Consider the following 22,092-nt stretch of genomic DNA (forward strand, 5'->3'; position numbering starts at 1 on the left):
CGGGCCGAGGCGCGGCCGCGGGCGGGCTGGGCGCGGCTGCTGCAGGACCCGCCGGCCCGCCGCCACAAGGGCCTCCACAAGAAGGGCCTCGGCAAGGGCTGCTTCGGCCTCAAGCTGGACCGCATCGGCGCCATGAGCGGCCTCGGCTGCTAGGCCGCCCCCTGGCGGCGGTGAGTGAGCGAGCGGGCGAGCGGGCGAGGGCGGCGCGTACAGCGCCGAGCACCCCGCGGCGGCGGCGGCGGCGGCGGCGGCACCCCGGGTCCCTCCTCCTGCACCCCGGGCTCGGTGCTCTGAGCAGGAAGGGTGCGCAGACACAGCAGGGGTCCAGGTCTCGCCCCGCGCCTGGCGGCTTTTCCTTGCAACCTGTCCCCCCCCCCCCCCCCCCCTATCTGGCATGCAGTATAAATCGTATACAATATAAATATATCCAATGTAAGCTGGAGGCTAGGGGTAATGACAAGCAGCGCCGCTGCTGCCCTATAGACTCGGCCTAAACTTAGATTATATACATACCAAAAACCTCCTTACGTGCTGTCTGTACCGCGGCCAGGCAACCCATGGGCCTGCGGTACGGCAACCCAAAAACGTTAGCCGTCGTCCACACCGTGACAGAGGGCAGCGGCTCTGCTCCGGCTCTGGGGCAGCCGCAGGGCGCACGCGAGGACCATGCRCTCTACGCCTATACGCTGCCAGGCAGGGGATGCTGCGCGGTAGGACTGAAACTAATTAGCCAGCTGAGCGGTCTGTGAATTGCGCTGACGAGCCCTCCCTGGGCATCGCCAGGCAGTAAAGAGGAGGGCCCAAAAGTTGGCCTTAATTGCAATTACCCCCTTGCAATAACCCCCCTGCTGCCATGCTACTTTAACTACAGCTGCAGAACAGTATGAAACCGCTGCCTTAGTTAATAGCTTCCTCGACAATTATGGCTAGATTCCCCAGGGCTCCCTTTCCGCGTGAACCGGACCCCGCAGGCTCCGAGGTGGCTTGCAGAAGGGGCTCCAAGTGCAGCCATACGCTGCCCATTGCTCTGAGCCCTGCACGCTTGACAGAGGCAGGTGACCTAGGACCTCGTAAATGGGTGTTTAGGGGGGAAGTATATACTTCCCGCATGCCTGGGACAAGAGGACTAGCGAGGTAGCTGTCTCAGCCTTTCTCCAATTCATTTATTTTAAGGGAAAAAGATACACATAAGCTGCCCAGGTGCCTCCTACTTGTCAGCACAACAACTAAGGATAGTGCTTTCCTCACCAAGTTATTAGAAGCTGTGAGAAGTTCTTCCACAGCGCTCCTCCGTCAGTGCTTTTAGGGACTAACGAGAAAGAAAAGCGTCACTTCCCCACAGCGACCAGTTTGGGAGAAACGCGGCAGCTCCTCCACTGCCAGCTCTGCCCAGCTGTGCTGTGGGAGCGAGCCACCACTGGCTTGGACCCCGCCAGCAGGTTTTATGCAAAAAAATTCCTCGCACCTGGGGGAACTGCTTGCCCCATGCAGCCCAGGTCAGGAATATTTGTTCTGTAGCCTTACTGCTGCTGGCAGGGCCCTGCCCCAGTCAAAGAGACATGCCCTCGCCCCGTGATCAGTAACGTGATCGGGCACAGAGAGGACCAGACCCAGAGATCCTGGCCTTCTGGAGAGAGCAGTAGGAAGAGCAGGGTCCACAGGATACTAACGCTGGTCTGTGGCTCTGCCCAGAGGGGTTGGTGCTGCTTCTCTGCTGACGTTGGCCCTTGTCCAGCTACTCCTCAGTATTCCCAAGGAAGCACCCAGCCCAGGGCTCTGAAAAGCAAACACACGCTATGTATCCAGCTCGCAACCATCCTCTCACATTAAATTCTCATCAGGAAAAATTCTTTCATATTCATATCACATCCCTGTCTAGCTCGTGTCCCAGCCAGGTCTGACCCTCACCAACCACAACCTGACCCCATCCCTTGGCTGCTTCCTTACCAGGCGCAAGGGCCAGAAACCTTGGGGCTGACTGAGGTGGAAGGATCCCTGGGCCAAACTCCTTTTGAGCTCTTGCATTCAGCTTCTGGATCCAGTCCCTTCATGTCTGTAAAACTTTAGACAGGTGGAAAGTCTGACTAAGCCAGAGGTGCACAGGATGAAAAGCTGAGCTCTTTCAAGACCCTCAAGATTCCTGCTAGACCCAGGACAAGGGGGAGCAGGAATCCCTCAGTCTCCRCCATTAAGTACCAAAGAGCTAGAAAGCAGCAGGTTAGGTTCTTTCTAGCACTGGCATGAGCAAAAGGCTTGGAGAGGTCTTCTCCTGACTTCAGAATCCCTCCCCCATGCCCGGATTGTTCTAGTGGGGGTTTCAGCTCGGGACTTGTAATGGGTGTTGTGTGGCAAGTACTAACAGGCACTTTGTTCTTGTTCCTTGCAGGGCTTTGAATTAGTCCATTTTTTCCCACCGTGGCCATGCATGGCCATCCCCCMGGCAACGCCTAGAAGAGCAGAGACCCCCCTCCCGAAATGGACAAAAGATGTGGCTGTGTTTTTCTTTTCGGTACGAGGAGTCATGGCACCAGCTGTTTTGGTTTTGTTATTTTTTTAAAAAGTGCTCTCTATCTTATATATATTATATATACAAACACTCACCAAGACAAGGGACAGTGCTTTTCCAAGAGACTGATGAAGCCAGCTGTATAACGTTGCTGTTTGTAAATTCATGTCATGCATAAATGTATTTATGTTGTAAAGCTATTTATATATTGTTTATAAAGAGATATTTATAAAAAAATTATTTATGTAACTAAATGAAAAGTCAAGCATTGTAACATTTTTTGTCCTAAGTAGTTGAAAAGTTAAAAAAAAAAACAAAAAAAACATTCCATGTGGCATTTTGTAACCTGTCTTTATTTATCAAATTCACTTACAATTTAAATGTCAGATTGACTGATTTTAACAGAGTTAAAGAAGAAACTGTTCAGATGTTTTAGAAAAGTCAAGAGCGAGAGAAAGGCCAGCTGATATTTTAAGCTTTGATCCCTTATGCAAAGTAAACTTGCGCCCAATCCTGCGACGTTTTGACGGACCGAATCCTGCCTTGTGCTGCGTGCGGCTGCAAGCCTGTGCAGAACCCGACTGAACTCACTGCAAGAGCATGCGGCCTCAGGCAACTCATCTATCGCCTAGATCCTGAAGTGCACCCATGGAAACGAGCCCATCCCGTTCAACAGCCGAAAACTGGATTGATAGTGATGTGACAAGAGCAGCATTTGGCCTAGGAGCGTTTTAACCACTCCCAGTCTGCAGGTTTGGGTCCAATTTTCATTCCATAAATATAGCTGTATCACTGGGTGCTGCGTATGTGCATGTGGAGATGCAGTCCCTGCCGAAAGCCRCAGAGAGACCTGCCCTGGCTGTGCTAGCAGGAACAGAGCTTTGTGCTGGAGGCGCTGTTATTCTAGGATCCAGCAGCTTATTAAGTACCTTCTTGATATTCCCATTCTCCTAACATTCACCGCTAAACTGTAAAGTCCTTTCCTCCAGCAGAGAGATTTATTTAACTGTGCCTGGGACAATACATAGACAGACCAAAAATATACTGAGAGCTGCCTGGTAAGGATTCATGAACACAGCTGTTGCTACAGCTTCTTTCTATGTAAAGTGCATGAAATAAATCATTAAAATGACTCGGAACTCTAAAGGAAACAGCGAGCAAGGGGGCGGGGAGCACAGCAAACAAGCAAAACTCCTGTATGAGGGCTCTTTGGTCTCATTCTCCAAAGAGGCCTTAGAAAAGAGTGGCAGGCGCCCAGCCGAGCCGTGATGAGAGTCACAAATTATACCCTGACCATTGTAGTGGGCTGGGAAACGACGACTATTACGTACCACTGGGCTCCGGTGCCTGGGATAGGGCAAAAAGAAAGTCACCAAGACCTAGAGGCAAAGAGATTCCTTTCCTTAGCAACCACCAGGAAACCACAGAAACCTCCAGCCAGACTCTCCCCAACTATTAGAGGACACTAGGTTTACAGAGGAAGATGATTCCTCCAGACTCCCAACAGCTCAAGCATCAGGTTAAAGTGTGCATGTGACATTTCTAGCYTTGCGGGGGCAAACCTCCATCAGGAACGGGCACCCACCTCACAGGGCCCACAGAGTCCAGCTGGATGGGAAGCAGCAGCTGATGGACCACGTAAGACATTGCCTACTGGGAACAAAGTCAGGATCCTTGGAGGGAGGGCTCGAGGGAGGCAGGAAGGGCAGCTAGTGCAGCTCTGTGCCCTGCCTCAGGGTCAACGAGCGCCCTCCGGAGATGTCCATACGAAATGACAACCCACTCTCAGGGCTCTGTAAGTTCTGTAAGGCAAATATAATACCCACAAAGTCCACCCTACCTGCCCTGCACATCTTTAGAGGAAAGGAGGGACTGTGCACCTTAAGAAATGCCCGGAGGGGACTGTCAAGTGTCACCCAGCAAACCTAAGGGACAATAAGGAATTACTTGGTGTCGAGACCTCACACACCAGGTCTGAACAGTAGTGCAAGAAGATGGTATTGCTGGTCCCCCTTCGGGGTCCCATTCCTTGAGCACGAAGCCGACAGAATACCAGGCTGGGACCAAGGTAAATTTCCCTTCCAGCTTTAGCTTTCTGTTGCAAAACCAGAGCTGGAATGAAGCCATCTGCCTGATGAGAGGGCCCCTGGAGCCCAGAGCAGATGGAACTTTTGATCCTAGGAATTCACACCACAAAACTTGTCAGCCTATGCAGGGCACAATGGCCTGAGCTCAGGTTGGGGGTACCTCAGAGACATCAGAGCCTGGGGTCACACAGGGTCTGGATTCCCTTTTCTCCTCTGCAGAGTGCAGTCCAAAGGGCAGAGCACAGCCCACACAGGACTGTGGGTTCCTTCCCTCCACTGGTCCTTCTAAAAAAGAGCGAGTTTAAAGGAAAAGACAAAGCTGCATCTCAAAAGGATGCTAGTTCGGCAGCACGAGAGCGATCACAGGAAGAGCTCCCTGTGCAGAAGGATAAAAGTTTGGCTGCTTGCTTTGCTGCTTCCTTTCTGACCATGGATAAAACACCCTGCCCCTCAGCAAGCTGGTTTCCCACCTGCAGGTTGGGAACATCAACTCTCCCCATGCTGGCATGATGTGCAAGAGAGAAGGCAGCACTCAAGGGTGAAAGAGCACTTGGGAAACCTTTCAGATCAACTTAACCTCAGCACCTGCACGGCCCAGTCAGCACAACAGGTCTGGCTGTTCTGCAGGGTAGAGTGCAGAAAGAGGGGCTGAAAGCAGAGGCCAGTTCCCAGAGTGGCAACAAGCACCTTCCTCAGTTTGGCAGACAGGCCAGAGTGGGAAACGGAGACAGCTCATTAGAGCACAGCAAGCATCCGATAAGGCCACAATTAGGTCTCCCTGACAGGGGCTCAGTAGGAAACAAGGCCAGGAGGAAAGAGAGGGGACACAAGAATCCAATTAAGAGGGGAGGAGGCATCACATGCAGTGGAAGCAAGTCGATCTCACTTCACTGACTCCTTTGTGGACCATTCAGGTTAAATCCTGATTATACCCAGCAAAAGGATCCAGACCCAGCACTAGAAACCTCCCTCACCCATCCCAGCAAGGAGAGAGCATAATTGAACGGAAAAAGCTGTCCTGGACGCAAGCTGCAGCCTCAGGGTGCGGCATCTGACTTCTCAAAGGTGAGCTCAGGAGAGGATGGCATTTAGCAGAGGTGGAAACGTGTGTAAACACACAGCTGGAAGCAAGGGTGGCTGGAGTCCCAAACTCCTCTTGCCAACACTGAGCTCAAACTAACACCCATGAAACCTACGTTTCCAGTTCAACCAGCTGAATGAGCAGTACCCACATTCAGCTTTCAACTGGGAGCCCTTGTGACATGACATAGGGAGCAACAGCCCCAATTTCCCCTCTTCAGGAGCCATTCACAGCATGAGATGAACCACAGGTCCCTAGCCTGAAAGGGCACGCTGCTACCTAGCGAGAAAGGACACGGAGTTTTCTCTAGCGCTGTTGTACAAGTGCCTTGCAAAGCCTGAGAAGGCCAGAGCAGACCTTGGAGTTCCCACAACTGCCCTCTACCACACTGGAAATCAGCTCTATTTTCCCAGTCCACATCGCATGCTTCCCTCCCCCCCCATATCATTAATGCAGCTTTTCCGCAGTATTTAATACTGAAGGGTTACAAAGCCCAGCTCAGGTGACAGCAGGTACCCCAACCAGCAAAGAGAAAGAAAAGCCCAGAGCCCCAAAGCAAGAGAGCAATGGAATTTTCCAGCTGGAAAGGGACTTGAGACACTGAGCAGGGACTGCCAGGGGCAGCAGCACACAAGCCCCCATCACTTGCTCTAGGACTTCTCCAAGCACGGACTGCTTCCTTCTGAATGCAGAAAAACAAAGGAAAGGGATCACAGGGCAGCTTCCAGAGGGACCCTTCTCTTGACACGAGCACAAGTGGCATACAAGAAGGGAATTGAATGCAGGCCCCTTCCTGTCAGTCAGCAACTAACCTTGTCAGAAGGGATGGCAGCACTAACCAAATCAGGCAATTCATTAGGTTGGGGCACGCAGCAAAAGCCCACACTCTCTGGAGCAGAACTACAGTGAAAAATCCAGGGTAATGAGTTGCAAACTGCCTTTGTAAATGACACTTCTGCAGTGACTCTGGCAGGCTGGGAAAAGAGCTAATAGGAAAATCATTAGGTAGCATCCCTTTGATATTGTTGAAAACAGCACAGGCTATTTTCCTGCCCCCTCCATAATTAACCTGGCATATTACCCATAATACTCCAGGCCTATATTCCCACAATGGGCCAACTTATTTGCATCGAGGGGAAAAGCAGGGTATGGTTTACCTGAGGAAGATGACTTCTAGAAAAGCTTAAAAAGCTTTAAGATTCTCCCCTCCCATATACATTGCTGCATCTTCTTTAGTTACATCAGCAATGAACCTCTGCCCAGCCAGGAGACCAAAGCACTTTAAAGACCTCCATCACAGCCATCACGCATGAGATGCTGTCCTGCGAAAGTCAGGTGAAGAATGGCTGATCTGCCCAAGGTTACTCTCTGCATCTGTAGCAGAGCTGGGCTAGGACACAGCTCTGTGCTTCGCCCCTTATTTATAGCACCATCCGGTGTCCTTGTCCTTGATTTCCTTTATGCTAAACCAGGCAATAGCCTTTGCCCCCTAGGTGCAGAACAGCTCTGAGGAGCAGTGCCTACCCACCTGGCTTGTCTGCCAGTTTGGAGAGGTGTCATCTCACAGTGATGTAAAAGGAATATCATCACAGCTGGCAGGTGATCCTGTAGGAACTGGTGCTCTCTAACAGCTGTGAAGGTGACAATGAAACACCAAGATGTTACTTATTGCATCAGAGCTAGGCAGCTTTAGGACTGTGCTGATCATGAGACAGGGATTGAAACATCAGGGCTAGTAAGGTAAACAGCTTCAAGAAGAGTCTGGAAGGCTAGACAGCACAACTTCTAAACTTCATGCCTATGATGATACGGCCCCGCTTTCAGAGAAGCTCAGAAAACTCACAAAAAAGCAGATCTCCAAAAGAGCGAAGTTTCCCTTACCCATTACACTCAGCTCTTCTTGAAACACAGAGATATCACCTGCATGTGGGCATTTGAAAAATGCCCTAATGATATTGAGATTCACAAGTTTCTACAGGAGACCTAGAGCTATGGAAGGGTCTCCTACCTTTAATTAAACTACATCAAGCAAGGACTACTGCCACAAATTCTTCTGAGCTCTGCAGAAAAACACACATTTCAGGACTGTTAAATGACCTTATGGCAATCCTTTACTATCTAGAATTTCCCGTGTGCATGTTCACTCACTAGCGCAGGAACACCTTCCCTTTTTCTTGACGTGGAAAAGCCATGGTCGCAGCTATCACACTCAAGCAGTTTGCAGCCTGTAGTGAATATATCAAGTCATCTCTCCAGACCTATATGTTGTGGGAAACGAAGCATGTGTGCCTGTATATTGGGAGACAGGGAGTGGAGAGCTGCTCTGCCTAATCCTTTGCCTGGTTCACTGATCAGAGATGGGGGTACCACCACTGCGCCTCTAAGAAGCAGGGTGCAGCCAATCAGACTAGGGGGTAAATACCTGTTCTCTTAATAGTACATCTCTCTAGCTTCAACCGCTTTCCTCTGCAATAGGGCCACGACTGATGAAATATCAGCAAAATGTCAACAGTCCCCAAGAGACACTGACCTTTGCCACAGAACAGAGTGAAACAATGACATTTCTAAAAAAAACTGCTGATAAATTCAATCAGATTGTTAGGTTAAAATTCCACAATAAAAATACAAGGTTGAGGTTACAAATAGGAGCCAAGATCACTTTAAACTTTAATTGACCCTTCCTGATGCCCGTGGGTTACTATCTCTCAGACTGCGCAAAAATAAGCTAAACAGTTCCTTGTAATTGGTTTCCTTGTATTGGGTCAGATGCTGTAGAGGACTTGGTGGGGGAAAAAACAACATAAAACATTATATGAGAGTAGGTCTCAGAGGTCTGACTAACTGGGTCTATATAATTGTAGCGCAAGTTATTTAATCTATTTCTCCATCTTCAGAATAATAAAGAACAACGTTGTTTCTCTCATTGCAACGTTTGCAAAAGGCTCACAAAGTAAAAAACAGCAGCACCAACAAGCCTACAAATGCATATACTTTGACTGTTTTACCCCAGGACAAAGTGGGCTTTGTTTGGTTTTTAATATCTGAGGCCTCTCTAAACAGCTTAGACAGCATTCATATAAACCTGTACAGAAGTGAACTTTTAGAAGTCTGATCTACCCATGCGATTTGTCACATTCTAACAGAACTATCCAAGCTGACGGTCCTCTCACTTCTGCATTCCCTGCAATGAATAAACTCAACTTCCTTTTTTTTGAGTGCATGTATCAATGCATTTTCCCCCCCCAGGATAAGCAAAATGCTAAAGAAAAGAAGCTCTGTATCATTTTCCATTCTTTCAGGAACTGAACATTATTCAATAAAATTCACTTAGCAGGGCTTATGGGAAAACAGCCATCTCTTACTACCACTCTCTACTGTGGGAAGAAAAGCTTCAGTCTCCCCACTTTCACTCTGGAAAGCAGCTCTGCAGTTCCTACTCCTGTATCTGACCTATGGAGAGAGACCTCTCAAGCAGCTGTAGGCTGTGTGTCACTTGTGTGTCAGTCTGAGAACTGAGCCTCAAGCTAACTGTGGCCCTAGCAGGGTAGAGCTCCAAGCCTGCAYGAAGCTCCATGGGCACCCATGGGTTTTCGCAAGTCTGCACAGGGCGGGTTGCAGGATGGGTCTCAAATCTGAATAAAGAAGGGTCCGTCAGCAGACCCTTCCTGCTCTCAACAGGACACCGAGCTACCACTGAACTTATCTAAGGGGCGGGGGGGAACAATAGGTTTTGAGTCAGAATTTTTCTGTAAAAAAAAATTGTCATCAACATTGCTTTACTATGTTCCAGAATTGCCTAATGTTAGCGGGTATAAACTGAGTCACAGCAGGAATGCCAGGGACATTTGTTAGCATGAGGCACAGCTTTAGGGCTAGGGCAGTCTACCAGCACTGCAATCAGCTGAGATCCTCTCTTCCATTTTCCAGCTCAGTGCTCAGCTCCATATTAAACAAGTACTAGTACAAGCGGAGCTGCAGAATATGAAGCTAGATAATAAAGCCCTGAAGAGCAGAGGAAAGGCAGCTCCATCTACTTCGCCTCTCTCCGGATGAAGGAGGCAAACAGAAGTTCAACAGCTTGAACTCCGTTCTGCTGCAGTCTTGAAGTGAGGTGCAGCTGGAGCAGCCCATTGCTGCCATAAAACAAAGTAGAGCAGGATGGTCCCCTCACACCAAGGAGCAATGTTCAGCAGTGCTCAGACAAGCAGTGTTAGCTGCCTCCAACAGGCACATGCAATACGCTGGACTTTGCATCAAATCCACCTCTGCTTCCATCTCCCTCTCATCCCTCATAACAGGATTAAGCTCTCCAGACACTCCCCTCCAAATTGTCTACAATTCAACCCCCACCAGCCCCTAATTCACATAACTCTGTTCCAAGTTGCTGCCCTCCCTGCAGCCACAGGGAGTCAACACAGTCTTCATCTGTTGTCCTTCTCATACAGCACTGCACCTCCTGCATTCTTCCCCATTAACAACTCTGCCTTCTGCTCCATTCCTGGAATAGCTTCTAACTCTTTCCTTCAAGCCAGATTCATTAACCAGCTGCTGCAGAGCTGTTTGCCTCCCCCAGGTACTCTCTGCATGTCATTTGTTAATGACTCATCTCAGACCGGGCTCATTGCAAAGACGCCCCCTTCCTTTTGCGACACTGAGCACACAGCCAGCACACCAGGAAAGCCACATATGCAGAACAACTCGGTTCTGTCCAATACCCATCCCTTCTCTGTCCTTTCCCATCTCTCGCACCATCAAGCATGGGACAGATCTTTAGTCAAAGTGCTATTTCCTCCCTTGTTTCTTTGCTGATCAAAGGCAATGCATACCGAAGTGCAAATAAGACCTCTTTCCACAGCTGGGCTTCGAGAACAACAACAACAAAAAAAAAACATAAGAACAAACTCAAGAACTTCCAACATATTAAAGAAGTTTCAGCAAACTAACGCGGCTCCTTTAGCAGGCAGGGAACAAACATCAATGATGCCAAATTCACACCAATTTCCCCAGCAGGCTGTGGCTTGCTGAGGAAGTAAACCTACTTCCAAAGGCATTTGCATTCCTCCTGCCTCTTTGCAGGACTGAGGTTAGAAATGGGAGGGCAAGAAAAAAGTTTAGTGATGACCAGAGAACCTTTCCTCACGAGTCAAATCTTGTGAGGAACTGGATGACCAGTACACTGCAGCAACCCACACAAGAAGCCAGAAAAGGACTCAATCCATCTTCAACGCACAAATCTATTAGACTTGGGTACATGAAGTCCATCTACATCTCCTGAGAACCTGTCAGCTAAGCACTAGGAGAAGCTAGTACAGAAACTAACACAACCACTGCTTGGGAAAGAAATCCCTTGAGATTTAAGAGAAGGCTTCACACTTTCAGCTTATTCACTTGACATCCTTCATTAGAACTTTTTTGGCTAGCATTTTTAGGGGAGAGAGAGCTGGTAAGAATCAGAAATCAAGAGACCTGACCCAGAGGCAGCTGGCTGGGAGGTGTTTAGATCTCTCTTAGGATTCAAAGCTGGTGTGCCTGCACTGCAGRAGAAGAGTAATTTACTTTCACAAGTGTACAAGTTCTGTGGTCGAGGACTGAAAACACACAGATGGCAAAGAATCCTGGTAGCAGTAAGAGGAAGGCACATGCGCTGCACAAGATACATGCAGGTGATGGTTGGCTGCAGAACTGGAGCTTAGTCACAGTCCTCTGCTTGAACAGCTCCCCTTCCTGCTCATGGAAAGCCCCTCTCTTTACAATGTGGAATAAAGTTAAATAGAGGGGCCAAACTGCAAAACAGTACTCTGCTAGACCCAAAGCAAAGAATCGACTTGGCCTAAGACAGAGCAGAACTTCAAATCTCCCACAATTAGGCAGCAAAGGTGTTTATGCTCAGGAGATTTGGCTCAGCTATTGGCTTTGCCACAGATCCTTCTGCACAAACTTGGACAAAGATGAGCTTCTGACAAAATGGGAAGCGTACTTCACTACCTCCCAGACATGTCAGGGAGACGCAATCAGACCTTCTGATAACGTAACATCAAAAAACAAGTAAACACTTATGCAAACAGGTGCTGTTGCACTACAAGCCTAAAGCAACCTCAAAGCCAAGACTCCAGGCTCTGACATTAAATCAGCATTTTTAATTTTTTCCAAAATGTGCTTGTTTGTCAATTGCTGTTTCAATGTCAACCCCATTCCCCCCCCTTAAAAAAAAATCCACACCTTGCCAAACTAGGTGCAAATCACCTGAAGTTAGTCTGTAACAAATAAAAAACACAAAACAAAGGCTGAAATGCTTTAGAATCACAACAATGTACAAAAAAGGGAGGAAAATACAACCTGAAAGTGTTCAGAATTCAGAAAGACTAGTCAAGTCCATTGCTTCAGCAAGGGGATGCTGCTGTGACCCCTGCCAGTGGGTCCTGGGCCACCAGCCTGCCGCACGCTAAATGGGCTCTTCTCCTATGCAGACCACTGTCACCAGCATCCGAGGAAAAGTGAATGCATTAGCCTTTAAAGGTATCGATGGGGGAACAACTCACAAGCAGCTCTGAGATCACATCACATTCAGAAGGAACACAATTGTTAGCATGCCCCTAACTACCTGTAAGAAGGAAGGCTTGAGAGAGCAGCCGGCTTCCTCCTTATTGTGCTGACACCTCAGAGATGCGGAACAGTGCTTTAAATCTGTGAGAGATTAAAGGGCTTAGTAAGGGCAGTAAACAGACGGTTAAGTAAACAGCCCAGCACTGGATCTCATCTTCACAGAGCGAGGTAGTGTGAATTTCACCCCAGTTTAAAATAGACAGGGGTAGCGGAAAGGCTGAAGACTTCCATGTAAAGCAGTTCCTGGCCTAGAAACCTTTCTGTGCTCCCTTTGGGAATGGAAAGATCTGTGTTGATGGCTTCCTCGCTCCCAGCCTGGCTTTGGTAGCCACACTTCAACCCTGGAATTCAGACACTTGCTATAGAACTTCTCCCGAGATCTGATTTAGTACAGCAGCTTCCTCAAGGTTGAGCAGCAGTGAGAGTGGCTGGGAGGGAGCAAAACTGTCTACAGATTCTCTTTTTCTGCCCCTTCGGTTAGCCCTCTTTAGAAGTCCCTCTTTAAAGGACCAGGAAAACAGGGACACCCTGGAAATGAATAGGGCTTGCACAGTGTAACTTAGCCAGGTGCTGCTAACTGGGAGCTGTATTCAAACAGGGCTTTTATTTGCCAGTCTGGAAAGGACTGGCCCAGGACCCACTGAAAAAGGAGACACAGGCCCTTTTTTGCTCCTCCGGCTGTCATTCCTAGCTGAATGACATTTAGATGGTATGTTCTAGTGACGGCTGGAGACCAGCCCTTTGACTTTGGACATCTTCTTTGTGGGCTGCCTTTGTTCTGCATGTGGAGGGCATTCTCGCTCTACCAGCTGCTGTTCCATCTCCTGTGCCGACGACGAGGCTGTGGCTTTTAATGTTTTCTTTATGTTTGTGACCTGGCCAAGAAGAGACAGTGAATCAGCACCTCCTTCTTCCTCCCTTCACAGTAGAAGCTCCATTCATAAACACACTGAAAAACCTCTGGAGCACAGAGTGGAGGTTCTAAAATAAACTGTCCCACCAGAAACATTCTCATTGCTCTACATTCAAGATTATTAAGGGTAACATTTTGTCCTTACTTAGAGGCAGAGTTGTTAATATTCCATACTGGACCTGGACTAGAAACCATTAGGGGTTGCTTGTATCTTTTAAGAGACACTGGCACAATACAGTGTCACCTTCCTAGCTGGTTGAAAGGACCTACTACTGCTTTGGCACAGAAGGCAGTCATCTTACCCTTACACTGGCCAGGAGTAGCAAGGACAAAGGAGGCAGAAAGAAGCAAGCTTACACTTAAGACAGTGATCAAAATTGAAAAGGGAAAATGACATTTGACCTAGTTGGCTGAGTCACAGATATCTGCGAGAAGTAGGAACAGGAATTGGTCCACAGAAGGTAGCAGCAGTGCTTCTGCTACTCTGGCTGAAAAGGAGAGATACAGCACAGGCATCATATTCTGCCCTAGGAGCCCTGTAGGGCTCACCAGAAATACAATGTGTATATGAGCAAACAAACAAAACAAAACTAAAAACCTCACAGGTCAAAACAGGTCTAGGAATCAGGTGTGTCAACTCCAGCCCAAAGGCATCTGGCAAAACAAATGCACTATGGATGCCAATCAAGCCGCCAAGCATGAACTGCTTCAAAAGGCAAATGTAAACCTGCAGGGACGGAGCACTCTGCAAGAAATTATCCCTGAACGAGCGTCTCTGGAGGACCATTTTCACCTTTACAGCTGTGTTAGCCAAGATTTGTTCTCCCAAGTAAATACACAGGAGCAGAGGTGGAATTCGCGTGCCTATGCCGCCATCTACTGACCAGCTGCGAGAGCAACAGAGGGCAAAAGCATTTCCAATTCACACTTTCGAAGACAGGGTGTTAAGAGAATCCTTTCTGGGTGCTCAACTCGACACCAAAAGAAAGACCCAGAAGGAAACTGCTAAGGGCACTTTTTGCAAAAGCAGTAAGACTCGAGAGATTGTTAATACACTCTCAGATTTGAAAAGCAAACTAGTTTATCCTTCCCTCCTTCATGACACAAAAGGAACAGAATTGCATCCTAACTCTGTGTTAAAAGCTCTTGTTTCCTAATGAATCAATTCAGGGAACAACAGCTACTGCACCCATCTAGCCCACTTTTATAAAGAAAAATTTCAAACTGCGTAGTAGCACTGGTCAGATTYGATGTAGCTCTTTGAGATGTTACTAGAACATGGGAGGAAGCGTGTTTTTCCTACCCCAACACAGCACATCTGGTTTGCATGATTGCTGGCCTCCTTCAGAGAAGCCATTAACCAGGTTTGACCAGATTATTTTCTTCAGTAAGCACAAATATTTATCAAAAGCATAGAGTGGTCTAAAATGACTCTGTACCCACCTCCATCTCTACCTGCTGCTGAGTTCGGTGATGGTTCTCTTTGTATTGGTTGGCTCTAAGTACTTGCTGCTCAATTCCTAAAAGAACCGCTTCACAACCATCGCACCTGCAAAATACAAACAGTGTCAAATAGCACTCATGAATTCTCTGCAGCACAGCTTGATGAGGCCATCTGAAAAGTCATGCTCACCTAAAAGTTGAGGAGATTTTTAAATTTATTCTTCCTGCTCAAGGGTTAGAGTTCCAAAAAAACTACCAAGAAAAGGCTTTGCTGTTCATTTGATGTGTTTCACAGCATTCTTTAGCTAGTCCACATTACTTTCTAAGTGCAGGTGAGAGTAAGCGCAAGCTCAACGCACTTCTGCGGCTCTACAAGAGGGCAGGACAACCACAGCAAAACCAAAACTGTAACAAGTACATTTGTTACCAAAGGCCTCAGACAAGAAGAAGTCTCAAAGTGGGGGGGGAATGGGGGACTGTTACTAACACATTGGTGAAGGTGACCCAGAGGAAAGCAGAAAAAGCTTTCAGTCTCCTTTTAAATCAGGATTACTGCTTAAAAAGGGGATGTAACACATTTTTCAAGAGTTAATAATACTTAAAATTGGACAAGAAAAGTCAGATTGAAAGAATTGCCCTGCTTCCTAAGTGTTTTGAAGACAAAAAACAAACCTCCTCCAACAGAAAGTTCATAACTGAAAAGGACAGAAAGGGAGTCTGCAGCGGGTTCATTGTTATGTTCCAAACAATGCTGTAAGGTCCTGGAAGCTGCCACAGCCCTCCCTCCAAAAAGGGATCGAGGGAGCTGGAGTAGAGAAACAAAAAAACTTGTCTCCACCTCAGGATAGCACATTTGCACAGCAGTTTAATGACTTTTCATGCACCCATTACCATAGCAACTAGGCAGAAATTCTCAGTAAGCTCAGAACCTGCCACAGGCCCCACAGCATAGAAGGGAATTTCTCTGGATGGGAAGCGAATCCTACAAAAAGATGAGAAGTAGCTTCCTGGCAAAGGTTGGGGAAAAAAAAAAAAAAAAAAAGATAGTACCACAACCCAAATATGATGGCTGCAGGCAGACTGCATTTGGAGGAACAAAGAGGCAAACAAAGGCATCTGGAACTTTGCATTTGAAGAGACTTCACCTCCAAAGAACTGCGATTTGTACAGGATACGCCCATGCAGTTCTCATCACAGTGAAAAAAGCAGAAAACTAATGGACAGTTTGTTTGTTATCAGTGTAACAAAAGAGAGGGGAAGTGTTGATACCATACAACTGTGATTCCAGTTTGGCATGACTGTCTGACAAAGCCCTTGACTCCTGGTTAGGTTCTGCCAGGTAAAAACTAAGGTGACAGCAGAATCTTAAGAGCCAGTACAACTTGGCTTGATACATGAACACAAATTGAATCCTAGATGGGATCTTGGTGATCTTGCCCAACAGACACTTTCTCCAAGTGCCTGCTCACAGTGTAAGACTGCTGATTAATGGAACATGCTAAAATTGAGCTAGCATTTGAAACTTCAAGGAGTCAGAAAAAGCCAGGACAGACTATGCACAAGGAATAAGCAAGCTGGAGAAGCCTGCCTCACCATTCCTGGAGCGTTTTGACAATGTTACTGATGTCCTTCTTCTGAATGTCTCTGCCGATACAAAAATCGACCTCTAGCACCTGATTGCGTTGATCTAGCTTCCCCTGGATAATATCTGTATAAACCGCTTCAATAATGAGATCTTCCAGCTCCCTCAGATTCCTCATGTCCAGGTCCTTCAGCAACACAGAGTAGGGAATACACTAGAAATAGCAAGTCCAAAAATAAGTTATCAGCCCTAGAGCCARAATGAACAGCTAGGTCTCAAACAGAAGTAGGGTTGGCAAAAGCTCAACACTTAAATGTTTACTGTATTCTACACTTTAGCCTGCAAGCACAGCAGTGATTGATTATGGCAGAACAAACACTTAGTATTAGGCTAGATCATATTATGACACAATTTAGGTAATTCCTGAAGCTTTGGCACAGTACATTCTGGAGGAAAGAGGTACTGGAATTGTGGAAGAAATTAGGAGTGTCAATACATTTCCCCCAGGAAAAAACAAAGTTAGTGTTTTTAAGAATGATTCTCCACCCCCAGCAGTGAAAAAAGTCAAACAGAGTGTCCCAGGCCTTACTAACCAATTTGCATGGCCATTCAGACACCCCCACTTCTCCTCCCTGGAAGTCCATTAAGCTAGCGTCCCAAATGCACCAAGAGAAAACACTATGTATTACAGGTACTTTCCTAGTTGCAGGGTTCTTGGGAGTACTCTTGCAATTTAATACAACTACAATACTACAGAATAGATGCTAATTAAAATAATAATAATAATAAAAAAAAAAATCTGTTATCAGTCACGATGTACTTCACCTTCATTCTGGAAGCCAGGCTTACAATCGTCAAGTGTTTCAACTTGTTTTTCTGAGTCACTGTTAATTCAGGCAGGTTATCTTTGTTTGCTGTTAAAGTGAAAAAAACCAACAAGATTCATGACTTCAGGAATTATATAATCCAGACTGCAGAACTGCAGGCTAGTTAAACCACACACAATCCTGAAAGGCTGAACTTCTCCAGCTACTGTGGGTGCTGATGAGCAGAGAGAGCTGCCGCTGATGACAGATCACCATACCCATTGGAGAGAGAGGAAAAGTTAAAAAGCAAGCTGACAATTCCATTCTTCACTGCTTCTTTAGTAATTCTGGTTCTGGAATTAGAATGTAATCCACATCTACACAAGTAGCATCCTGCCAAAAGAGTTGGTCAATGCTTTGTTCCCATCACCAAGACATTTTTATTTCATTAGTGAGCTGACAGAATAAAACCTTCCCTCTTTGCTGTTCTGGTTGTAAAATACAGTTGGCTTTTTTTCCTCTGAAGAGCTATAGAATTTAGGGTTGAAAGTGTTAAGCACCAGGCTGAGGAAGGGAGGAGAAATTATTAATCTAGACACTTATATGGTCTCACTGTCACCATATTATAGCCACGTGCCTCATGAATATTTAAAAACAGAAAGACAACTGGCTGCTTTCCAAAGCAAAGAAAATCTTTAAAGTATCTACTTTAATGAAAATGAGCGTTTCAGGAACATTCAAGTTCTCCTGCCCATCCCACCTCATTCATTGCTCTACATTTTGACTACTTTTTTTCCTTTCACTTTTTTCACTCTTCCTCAGCTTCTCCCTGTCCCTCCCCAGGAGCAGAATACTCGTTTCACACACAGGCATGATGTATTAGAACTGGATTTCTCTGGGCAGGCAAAATTGCTTTGTGAACTGTACGTCTAGGGTGCTGTGTGGTAAAAGGTAGCAGTCACAACAAAACACACTAGACAAGAAATTGTTTGTAAAGAAAGAACTGCACTGTCACATGCTGGGATGTAAAACCCATGCAAAGCAAACATCCCCTCATCAGCCACAGAATTAATGAGACTCATGTTGCTCCACTGCCAATGAAGTTTCCAACTCTTGCATTTATTGATGTCATTTCTCCTTATAGGAACTAGATAACTCATCCACCACAGTCACAGTCAGCATTATGATGGGATTATTTGTCACACTCTGTAATACTCTGAATTCAGGCTGCTACCCACAAATAAGTACTACATTGTAGCAGAACGGAAGCATGAACGCAAAAGACACAGCACCTTCAGACAGACAGTCAGATGATTCACACATAACCCTTCTGAAGCTGTATAAGAGTCATTATTCCAATTTATATTCTGGTTAAGAATTTTTTTCATTTTATTTCAGCAATAGAGTCACAAAATAAAAGGTTATCCTATAAACCACATAGGATTTTAGAAATAACACAGAACAAATTTGTCAAAGTTTTCTGCAACTTCCATAACCAGCATCATCTAAATTTCAAAGCAGATGTCTGAAACTGCTCTCTACAGAAGTGGCCTGTGAACATCATTGAATACTGCTACAGACCAAGTCAGCTCAGTGTTGCAGTCCAAGCCAAACTAATAAAATACCACAGTCTCTAGGCTGACTATAGCCCTTCCTCCATGTTTCAGTAAATGAAAAGTACATGACTCAGAGAGTTAAGCAGCTCTCCTTCCAAGCAAGTTTTGTACTTAGACCCTTTCACCCTGCCACACTACACCAAGTACCACAGAAAACACAGAACTGCCTCTGACAATTATAAAGTGCAATTCAGTCTCATAATCTGCAAACACCAGGCAGGTTCTTACCTACGTAGTCTGGGTATGTCCCATATGCAAACAGATTCAGCAACTGGAAATAAGCAGCATTAGGCCCTTCAGCAAGCTGGATGGAAAGAAAATAGAAGAAATCCCATTTAACACAATAATAGACAGAAAATAGAGACAATAGCCAACATTATACTGGTAGGCAGCCTCTCCAGAGCACATTTTAGGTCTACAAATGACAAGCAATACTTAGAAAAGGAACTACATCCAGGTCTTAGAGAACTAGACCCCTTCCATGGTCYCATCAACATCAGTATATTTCAGCAGAGTCAAGATGATGCAACCATGTACCAGAATTTAAATACAGTTTGGACTGTCAACTGCTTTGTGCAGCATCTTGGGAGGTAAAAGAATAAAGCAACTCTTAATTTTAGCTGACATCCTGAAGGCCAGCTCTTCTCATCACATGACAGACAAGCAGACAACAGTGTTGGCTGGTTAAGCATCCTTGCTATTACTGGGAAAGCTAAGACAGCTTACCTGCAGAGTGATGAAAGACTTCAAAGCAAAGCAAGCTAGAACATTTTAAGTTGAGTGCATCTGAAAGTAACAGCTCTCCTTTCACATGCAAACACTTCACTGGAAAAACTGCAGCATTAATGAGTGACTTTTACTGAGTTGTTGTTCTTTTTTTTTTTTTTTTTCCTAATTATCATTTGCTACACATAGATCCATAACCATGGAGGCATTTTTAGACATACCTAAGAGCCCATCTGGAAAGCTGAACTTGCTCTACGCCATATTACTCCAGCTGCAGAGATACTCGACCTAGATTCCCTCATTGTAATAAAGGGGGTTGCTGGCAAGACATTCTCTTTAAAAGCTCTGGATCTTACTTTCCATCTTGGTTTGAAATGGTTTGGATTTGGTTACCACTCAGGCCTGATACACTAGACATCTGTTCACAAAGATTTTTGGAGAGCATTGAGGTTATGCTTTCCAGGACAATGAAGGAGCAGAAAGATTTTTTKTTGTTGTTGGCTGGCTAGATGCCTTCTTAAAATTGTTACTACACTGCTGCCAGGATTTTGCTGTACTAGCAATCACATAAGGTAGCAAAGCTTTGCATAGATATCTTTTTAACATCTAAATATATACAAACAAAAACAATGCCAATCTCATATTTACAGATCCTTCCAAAGCACTGTATGCCTCCTGTATGACGCAAATATCTCGGAAGCCAGATAAGTCACATCAGGCCCTTCCTGGAACAAGTTTTACAAGCATAGGGTGTCTGTGGAAATTTCTGGGGATCCCTTACACTGGGAGCGCAAAAGGGGCATTAGGAGAGAAACTCCTCTCTTACCTCTTGCACATTTGTTAACTCCAATAGCTCTCCGAAGACATAAACCCCAGGAGCCTCCAGCACTTGGTTTATAAGAGCAGTCAGAGCTGAGCCACTTGTGCCTTTGGCTAGTAAAATAAACTGCTCAAGAAGATTGCAGGATGGTTTCTGTTCTCCTGCCATTCTAGGTTTTCGAATCTGTCAACAACAACAACAAAAAAGGTATTAATTCATCCTTTCTCCTCTGCTAAATTCTATCTGACAGCAGATTGGAAGATACCCTCAGCTTAGTAACATTTTAGCATTAGTTTTGCCATGTTTTTCTTTGGAATTCAGAGGGCAGGCCAGGGACCCCGCAGGCTAGAATTCTGAGTTATCTGCGGAGCAGGAATAACTCAGGCAATATCTGGGCAAAATTTCTGCAGACTGTCTGGTCAGTTCCCTCAAGGATCCATTCCTGCTAGCGGGAGAAGAGTTTAGCTTTCACACAGTTTTCAGACTTTTCCTTCTACTGATGCCAGCAAATAATGAAAACTGCAAAGATATTTATTATTATGTCTACTAGAGGCTAGCTAAGTCTTCCTCCTTCCCAAAACTCATTACACAACTTTGAAACAGAAAGTGACTTAATCTTTGTGTAGAATTTATTCACCTTGCAGGCCCGCATATTGCACCTTTTCCTTTGACGTTAGCTACATACATAATTCCTATTCTTAGCCTAAAAGAAGAAAAAGAACTCTGGTGGGTAAATAGCTTACTCGTCTACTTTGCACAGTTAAAGTGTTCTGGGTTAACTAGAAAGCTTAAGTGATAAAAATACCCTTTCTACAAAGACTCCATTTAAGCCCTTGTAAAGAGAGGTCTTTGTCTTCAGCCGTTGCCTGACATTTTTGATGTGCATGTTGACTCCCAGCACCAACACTTTGCTTTGTTAACAAGTTCAACAAAATAAGTTATTTTTAAAAACAACTAAGATAAGATTTCCAAAGCATGTTATTCACGCACCAGACAAAGAACTTACCAGACACGGGTTTCTTCATGTTATGTTTATATAGGATAATTTTCAAGTTTAGTAGCTAACCTTTACTCTGGTGAAGAAGTTAGACACCAGAGAACCTAAGTCTCATTCTGGCTGACTGCCGGGACCACAGCTGTCCTTTTAGAGGGTGGTATAGTCACACAGGTTTTTACATTATTTTGGCATACCTACACAAATTAAGACTTTTGAAGACAATACAGCTAGCTCCACTTATTACTCAACTCCTGAAAATTCACTTTACTCCACACCTCTAGTTACAAATGGTCTCAACCTGAGAGGGCAATCTTCCGCACTTTCCACATGGATTTCAAGGCTCTTAGCTTAAAATCTCTTCATGCATCTTTTCATTAAAGGCACACATGCAACCTGAATGAACAGCACCTCAGTTTCCAGTTGAGAAATCCCTGCAATACAATAACACTTAGTTTGGCTTTCTAATACACCTAAGGGCACATCACTGCTCTTCTCCCTACTCACAGATAAGGAAACACAGAGGACAAACAATTTTCTCAAGATTGCGCAGGAAGTGACAGAGCTGGGATTGAAATCCAGATTTCAGGGTTCCCAGGCTATTGCCCTCCCTCCCAGGTAATGAAACCACAGACTGGCGTATAAGACTGCAAAAGACTCATTGGCTTTATCCATGCCCTAATAAGAGAGGAATGCYAGTTCTCTGCTGCTTTTCCTGAGTGTACGTTTAGATGACCATATCACTATTGCATTCACACACAGTCGTGTCGCTGGCACTACCACAGTGTTCTCTCCATAACTGACTTATCCTGACGAAAAGTGACTGAAATGCAAATGGAAGACACGTTAAAGAAGGAGCTTGCCCAAAGGCTGCGAAAATTCATACAGAGGGATAAACTGCCCCCCCCCCCCCCC

At 45.8% G+C, this 22,092-nt stretch overlaps 2 protein-coding genes across 16 annotated transcripts in view; one reads left to right on the top strand and one right to left on the bottom strand.

Annotated features, from left to right (window-relative positions):
* Positions 1-153, top strand: part of NPPC (natriuretic peptide C) — a 2,055-nt gene extending 1,902 nt beyond the window's left edge. The window contains exon 2 of the mRNA XM_026071005.1: positions 1-153. Within this exon, the coding sequence (XP_025926790.1) occupies positions 1-153 (153 nt within the window).
* The window catches only part of COPS7B (COP9 signalosome subunit 7B), a 29,944-nt gene that overhangs the window by 7,376 nt on the left and 476 nt on the right, over positions 1-22,092 (bottom strand). For 2 of the 15 annotated variants that reach the window (XM_026070835.1, XM_026070836.1), the window contains exons 2-7: positions 20,190-20,366; positions 18,866-18,941; positions 17,041-17,129; positions 16,227-16,429; positions 14,634-14,739; positions 2,839-13,152 (exon numbers count right to left, since the gene is read on the bottom strand). In XM_026070835.1, the coding sequence (XP_025926620.1) occupies positions 12,994-13,152; positions 14,634-14,739; positions 16,227-16,429; positions 17,041-17,129; positions 18,866-18,941; positions 20,190-20,351 (795 nt within the window). In that variant the 5' untranslated portion in view covers positions 20,352-20,366 and the 3' untranslated portion in view covers positions 2,839-12,993. The other 13 variants (XR_003254359.1, XR_003254362.1, XR_003254361.1 and 10 more) reach the window with 13 other exon arrangements.

Source organism: Apteryx rowi, unplaced genomic scaffold (assembly GCF_003343035.1).
Source record: "Apteryx rowi isolate R43461 unplaced genomic scaffold, aptRow1 scaffold_32, whole genome shotgun sequence".
Taxonomy (NCBI): Eukaryota; Metazoa; Chordata; class Aves; order Apterygiformes; family Apterygidae; genus Apteryx; species Apteryx rowi.